Source organism: Anoplopoma fimbria, chromosome 2, assembly GCF_027596085.1.
Source record: "Anoplopoma fimbria isolate UVic2021 breed Golden Eagle Sablefish chromosome 2, Afim_UVic_2022, whole genome shotgun sequence".
NCBI lineage: Eukaryota > Metazoa > Chordata > Actinopteri > Perciformes > Anoplopomatidae > Anoplopoma > Anoplopoma fimbria.
This window is the reverse complement of record NC_072450.1, coordinates 994,915-1,003,001: the sequence shown is the minus strand read 5'-3', so window position 1 is coordinate 1,003,001 and position 8,087 is coordinate 994,915. Positions and strand designations below refer to the sequence as shown.

General features: G+C 40.0%; 1 protein-coding gene across 1 annotated transcript in view; it reads right to left on the bottom strand.

The window, feature by feature from the left end:
* The window catches only part of LOC129101344 (nuclear receptor ROR-alpha A-like), an 18,882-nt gene extending 10,857 nt beyond the window's left edge, over positions 1–8,025 (bottom strand). The window contains exon 1 of the mRNA XM_054611126.1: positions 7,933–8,025. Coding sequence (XP_054467101.1) covers positions 7,933–7,960 — 28 coding nt within the window. The 5' untranslated portion in view covers positions 7,961–8,025. The remainder of the gene's footprint in view (positions 1–7,932) is intronic.
* Positions 8,026–8,087: the final 62 nt, after the last annotated feature.

The following is an 8,087-nucleotide window of genomic DNA, read 5'->3' as shown; positions in this document are numbered from 1 at the left end:
ACACACACACACACACACACACACACACTATACACACACACACACTATAACACACACACACACACACACACACACACACACTATAACACACACATACACATAACACACACACACACACACACACACACTATAACACACACACACACACACACACACACACACACACACTATAACACACATACACACTATAACACATACACACACACACACACACACACACACTATAACACACATACACACACACTATAACACACACACACACACACACACACACTATAACACACACACACACACACTATACACACACATACACACACACACACACACTATAACACACACACACACACACACACACACTATACACACACACACACACACACACACTATAACACACAAACACACACACTATAACACACAAACACACACACTATAACACACACACACAGACGAACACACACACACACACACTATAACACACTATAATATATACACACACACTATAACACACATACACACACACACACACACACACACATACACACACACTATAACACACATACACACACACACAAACTAGATGTAGAGTCTTGAGACACATTGTGAAAGACGGATCGTTTCACAGCTGTTTGTCTGCAGCACAGAAACATTATCAGAGTTCATGTCTGGGTTATTAATCTGCTCCCGAATGAGATTTAATTTGTTCATCTGTCTAAATAAAAACACCTGCTTATGTTGGAACCACCCGAAAATACTAATGCATGTTTGTCTTGTATCTTGTTTTTAAACAGCAGCATGGGATTATGGAAAAGGTTTCTTTAGGGACTCAAAGAATAAACGTATTAAGAACATTATAAAAGATTATTATTCATAAGATAAAGTGAGTCCTGTTTCCTGTGGGCAAGACACTTAACCCCAAGTTGCTCCTGAAGGCCATCGGTGTGGACTGATGATGAATGTTAGTTAGAGTCTGATGGTGGCACCTTGATGGTAGCCTGTCATCAGTGTGTGAATGGGTGAATGATATGTAATATACTACTGACTGTAAGTCGCTTTGGAGAAAAGCCTCTGCTACATGACTGTAATGTAATGTAATGTAATGTAAAGATCATACTTCACAAGGGTCATAATATTCACATATACATATATATATGTGTGTATATATATATATATATATATATATATATATATATATACACATATATATATATATATATATATCACATACATATATATATTGCATATATATATACAATATTCATATATATATATGCATTTATGTCAAAAAAAGGTAAATAATATATTTGTTTTAAATTTAAATGGGGGTGATTATTCTGAAGAATCATATCATCACATATCTGCATTGTGTGTCTAAAAAAGGGCAAATTTCCAGAGTGTGTCCCAGAGTGTAGGACTGCAGTCCCCTGTTGGCTATGTAGACTAGTTTGTGTGTGTGTCTTTTCTCAGAATGACAGCCGATCGATTCTCGTCTCTCAGACAACATGTCCCTTTAAAGACAGATGCATCTCTTACACAACGATATCCTCAGATGTTCCTGCCGGCTCCCTGCTGGGGAGGTCATGGACCATATGGCTGTTTATGGTTGTTACCATGGCGTCGAACACAACACCGTGCGGTGACCTCACTGTTTCATAAAGCGGCGGTTAAGATCATCACAAAGATCGGTTTAGTGTTAACAAAGCGTTCTTCTGTGAACACAAAACACTCCGAGCTGTTTACTTGTATAAGAAATATTAAATGACATAAGAAGACGAGTTATGTTTCAGGGTGTAGTTCATGAGTTTAGTTCAAGAGTCGGAGTGCAGCTCTTCATCACTTATTCAATTCAGTTTATTTTGTATAGCCCAAAATCACAAATTTGCCTCAGAGGGCTTTACAATCTGTACACATGCATACACTTATGTTTTCATATTTCATTATTTCAGCTGTTTGTGTTTGTTGTTCACAACCAGTGTAATCAAATGTTAGCATTCTCATCCGCCTGTTTGTTTGCACATTTTTAAACAAACACCATCAATTAGAATTTTGTTTGATTCAAACAGTAGGTGGTTAGCATAGCTTTAGCTTTCAGCTGTACAGACTGGAAACAAGTGGAAACTGTTAGCTTGACTCTGTGTTTAAAAGCTAACAAAATACCCCTCCTAGCACCTCTAAAGCTAACTGATTAGCATGTTATTATTCAGTTTCTTTAATTTGTACAAAAAACAAATTATTTCTTTGCTGAGACACTGCAGTCTGCTGGTTTCCCGGAGACTCTCTTTATTTTATTAACTACACTTTTTGTTAACTTTATGGTACACATGAACCTATGACATGTGACATATGTCAATAAGGTTTGTTCATGATTATTGAAATGAAGCATGATAATAATATACAGGGAAAGAGGGACATATTTCAGATATCGTAGATTTTTTGCAATTAATAAATGTTTAAAAGTCAACAATGAATGAAAACATCTCACATACGCACACACACACACACACACACACACACACACACACACACACACACACACACACACACACACACACTCTGTGCTGCAGTCTCCTCTCCGCAGTAATTAGCTCTCTGAGTGTTAATCCCGTCTGAATTCTTCATTTCAACATCAAAGAGGACGTTGAACAAAGCCGCCGCCTGAAATCAGAGCTGATCTGAGAGCAGCGGATATTTTTACACAAACACAAACATCTGCTTTGTGTTCTTGTTTTTTCACTTTCTAACACCCAAAGTTTAAAGGAGCAGTTTGACAGTGTGACATTCAATCCTCCTTTTTCTTTTCTTACAGTGAGTCACATGTTCAGGTTACACCACCCTAATGTCTGAGTGTTGAAGATGAAGCTTCACACAGAGCCTCATGCAGGAAGACCTCCTACACAAAGTTAAGAACATTTCCCAACTCTAAGATTCTGGAAAAATACTGACCAAAGTCTTTTTTCATCAAATCATCATTATTATCTTTACTGGATGTGTTTTTAGACGTCCAATTGCTTCCATCTTCCATAATTACAACGTATTTAGTCTCATTTTTCATCAATAACTGTTTATGTTTAAGAGTTAAGATCACGAGAGAAGTGGAAAACCAAAACCAACGTCTGGTGCCAGCATCAAAGAAAATGAGGTTTGAATTAATTGTAGGATCTATGTTTGCGGTATTTGTATTTAATACATCCCATGAATTAAATACAAATACCCTTGTTCCATCTCTCTCTCTCTCTTAGGCTGCCAGCAGGTTATTTAATCCTAATCTCAGGGTGGATGTAATAACGGCGGACATATGGCGACGCACATGGAACGCCAACTCGCAGACGAAGCAGCAGCTTGTTCAACAGACTCGGTTGCTGTTCGCTGAGTCACCTCTCCAAACTGTGAATAGATTTATGTTCTTGTGCATCTACTCTCTGGGGCTTCTCCTCCATAATAGTAGAGATATGTGCATACATATCTGCAACACTTGTCAACTAAAGAATATAATCTAATGTGTTGGAAGTCGTAGATTCAGGTGTGAAATGATCTGCTAGCGTTAAAAAACTATATTCTGCATGTGAAGTAATTAAATCCAGATCTCCGTATGAACACTTGAACCTCGCCGGGTTTCCCCCGTGGACGCTGCAGACGCTCGCCGTATAGATTCCCCTGTATAATGTGTAATTAGCAGCACGGCAGCGCTACGTGGCGGCTAATGAGAAGGATATAATCAGAGCCACCGCGGGTTAGCGTGTTTACTCCAGAATGCTAACGCTCGGGCCAAACAAGTCCCTGATGGATAAATTATCTGAAACCCAGGATTCAAAAATAATAAAACAACGGGATCAAAGAGGAGGAATGTTTTAGCCACCGAGCCTTTGAAATACGTCACGGTTTGGTTGGTCTCTTCTGGGAAAAGTCTCAGGGTTCATCAAGAGGAGCTGGAAGACGTTGGTGAGGAGGAGGTCTGGAACATCCTGCTGAGACCTCGATCACACCTAGACACGGCGCTAGAAAGGCCTCGCTAGAACCCTCGCTAGAACCCTAGCTAGAAAAACTAGAACCTCGCTAGAACACCTCGCTAGAACCCTCGCTAGAAACGCCTCGCTAGAACCCTCGCTAGAAACACCTCGCTAGAACCCTCGCTAGAACCCCCTCGCTAGAAACACCTCGCTAGAACCCTCGCTAGAACCCCCTCGCTAGAACCCTCTTGTCCCGCAAAAAAACATAGTTTTCCTCTGGTTACGGTTCGCCGGCGTACGTTCTTCTTTTGCGCCGCACTTTACGTTTTTCTAGCGGGTTTTAGATGCACATAGAAGTAAAAATATGCTAAACTGCAATATAACATTTCAATTTCATGTGCAATATTATTTTTGTTACCTCTTTTCAAAGTCACTCACAATATCTGTCTCAATATAATTTTGAATATTACTTTTCTATTTTTCTAGTTTCCATTTGGCTCTGCTGTTAGTATCACTTCTTTTACTCACTTACTTTATCTGTTTTAGTTGATTTTCTTTTTTGTTTACTTTATTTATTTACTTCTCTCTTATTACATTTCTATTCTATTTTGCGTACTACTGTGTCAGTATTATTTCTTTTGCACTTAATAATTGTTATTCTATTGTCGTATATGTATTTTTTTGTGATTTGTCTGTCTTAATCTCTAATGAAACTCTTGCACAACAATTTCCTTGGTGATAAATAAAGTTCTATCTTATCTTATCTTAACTTCAGCGGTGGGCTTGGAGTTGAACCACTCGTCAACGTCACACATGGCCCAGCAGCCAATCAATTAAACAAAAGGCGGGCTTTACTGCTTTACCACTGACTTCCTGTTTTATCGAGGTAGACGTGGTAGAGACGGACATTAATATTATAACTTTTATATTACGATGAACTAAATATCCCCCCCCCTCCTCATTCTAAAACTCATTTTCTGCATTGAATCCATTTATTCCACGTTGTTTACATTTGATCGCCTGGTTGTGCGCCAATGAAAGCCTCCATGTTTTTCTCCTCACTGAGGCCGGTTTCTGATTGGTCCACACAGACTGGCTGACAGCCGGCCCTCCTGACCTGAAGTCCGACCCGGAGCTCCGCCTCCTGGGCTGACCGGCCCACTGCCTCCTGTCTCTGGTCAGGAGGTCTGTCTGACCTCCAACACCCCCCACATGTCTCTCATCGTCTTTAACCTCCTGAACGATCACATGACCTCAGCTCAAGTGGTCATGTGACGCTGAGAAGCAGACAGATGCAGCAGAATGATGCTCAACGTTTTTAGACTTCGCCATCTACATGTTTTAGTGGCTGATGTCACCAGTGATGTCATAGCCCCTCCCCCCTGCAGAAAACAGTTAAATAATCTCCTGTTGTAATCCTGTGACATAACAGGCTGGCTAAACGCCTCCTGCAGCGCTTTCTCACAGACTGAAGCAGATTTAAAACACACACACACACACACACACACACACACAAAACACACACACACACACACACACACACACACACACACACACACACACACACACACACACACACACACACACACACAGACAGCCTGGAAAATACAGATTCAAACAGTGTGTTAGTGTTTCTTCCTGGAGTAGAAACATTAACACACATGGTGTTAAAGTAAAGAGCATTAAATCAGCACAAGTTGTTGGAGGAAATGATAAAAAATGAAACCACTGACATTATGAACTCCCCTTTAAAGTGTCCAATCTCCTGAACAAAGTCAAATATGACTTCCTGTCAGAGGTGTTGATGGATTATGATAAAATATTAGGTGATATGACCTTTAAGATAAACTGTAAGGTGAAGTAAATCTTCTTCATGAAAGATTATCTGAGGGAAGAATCATCTGTTATGTTGTAATATTTTTGAATGATGTTTCAGAAGTCAAAATGTTTCCCCCGTTTGAACTCTAATTTGAATTTTGAATACAAATGCACAGCCTACAATCCTTTATGTTCATATGATAAAAGAAAATCCAGCAGCGTAGAAATGAACTCATCTGGTTCGTCATCAAGTCCAAACAGAAAGGAGATGTCAAAACATAAAAACACACAACGAGCTGCAAATCCACCCAACGGCAGACAGATTACACTGATTACAAGTTATTCATAAACTACAGACTCCACTCAGTGTGGATTCGTACAATCAGGAATAACACAAACAAAAAAATACAGTAATACAAATATAAACCCCTAATAAACTCAGACCCCCCCTCACTATCAGAAACCTGGATTCTGTTAGAACCGTGATCAACTAGCCGTCTCATGTTCCAGATCAAACCAGAACCCTTGAGATCTGATGAACACAGTCAGTGTTTGACTCTCAGCAGACAGAGATGGAAACCTCCTGAACATGAAGAGGCTCTGCTCTGGTTCCTCCAGCGGAGGGCAGTCCTACTGCAGCAAACACACAACCACTCTGTAACTATCGTCTTCATCGTTCATCACAGTCTGACTCAGTGATCAGCTTATAAAAACTAATAAATATCATATCTGCTGATCCAATACTTTCATGATTCACAGCCATGCTAGCGTCTCTGCTAGTGACGATCACATCCAACACTTCTATGCAGAGAGACTCACCCCCCCCAACGGGGAGCCAGGAGCCCACAGAGCTCCATCGTAGCAGTTTGACCCTCTGGTTCTGGATCCATAGAGGTCCAAGAGAGGGCAGGAGGCGTTGGGGGAACGCTTAGAACCACTTTTCCATTTTCACATTTCACTTGCAGTAACGATCCTGACGATAAAGTATCGTCTCTTATATTCTTAAAAGTTAGAAGTCAGGCAGCATGGTGATCATTTTCATGTTTATTTTCATGTTTTTTGCTTTGAGTTTAAAGTTCTAAAAAGTTCTAAACTGATTTTTTGCACAGATTATGTGTAAAAAATCTCCTGCATTAACACAATAACATATCTTACATATATATTTATCACATGTATAAAAAGTTATATTTTATGGGGAAACCAAAGTTATTATAATTCATCTTGATGTGAACATTATTATCTAGAAAACCATGAAATAGATGTGCAGACGTTGTCATAAAAGCCACAAGCATCAACCTCATGGAGCTGAATACAATAATCAGCAGGGTTCTTCCTCTGGGATGGATTGTCACGAAAAATATCATGACAATCCATCCGATAGCTGTTGAGGTATTTCAGTCTGGATCAAAGTGGTGGGCTGACACACTGTGGTTAGAAAGTTGCAGAATGAAATAATATCTGATCATTAATGTTCTTTGAATCCAGTTTATTCTAAATATATATTCATTCGTGTTCATGCTTTAAACGAGCATCCTTTGAGGACTAAATATGTCGGGTTTCATCAGACTTTTATTCCCTCAAACTGTCAGACTGTGTTCCATCAAACACGTCGTCCTCCACACACACTCACCTCATCTCCTCCCATATCTCATATCTCATATCTCATATCACACTTCCTTTGCAGTTCGACTGACTGATTCCCAGAATAGCATTCACACGATGAGTGAAGGAGTTGAGTTTCCAGACTGCCCAGTAAACACAAGGCACACATGTACACAACCAAACAAACTATCTGTTTATCCCTCTCTCACACACACACACACACACACACACACACACACACACACACACACACACACACACACACACACACACACACACACACACACACACACACACACACACACACACACTCAGAGATGCTCTGAGGACAAACACAGACGGAGTGGAGCATCTCCTCAGACAGAAGAAAACATCTTTGATAAAACTTCAAGAGCAGAACAGAAAGAAAAGATAAGAAACTGAGAAGTCAGAATGATAATAATACATATATTAAAATAATAATAAACATGAAAGCATCAGTCTGTCCAGCTTCTGTATGGATCCTCACACACACACACACACACACACACACACACACACACACACACACACACACACACACTCTTACCTTTCATGGCAGAAATGACAAAATACATATTTATAATCCTGCCTGGTGGAGGAACAGCAGCAGATCATCAGCGTGTGATCAGCAGCAGTTCTCTCTCAGCTCTGGCTGCTTTCTTTCTGCACCACATGAGGATCCATGTGACTGTGACATCACAA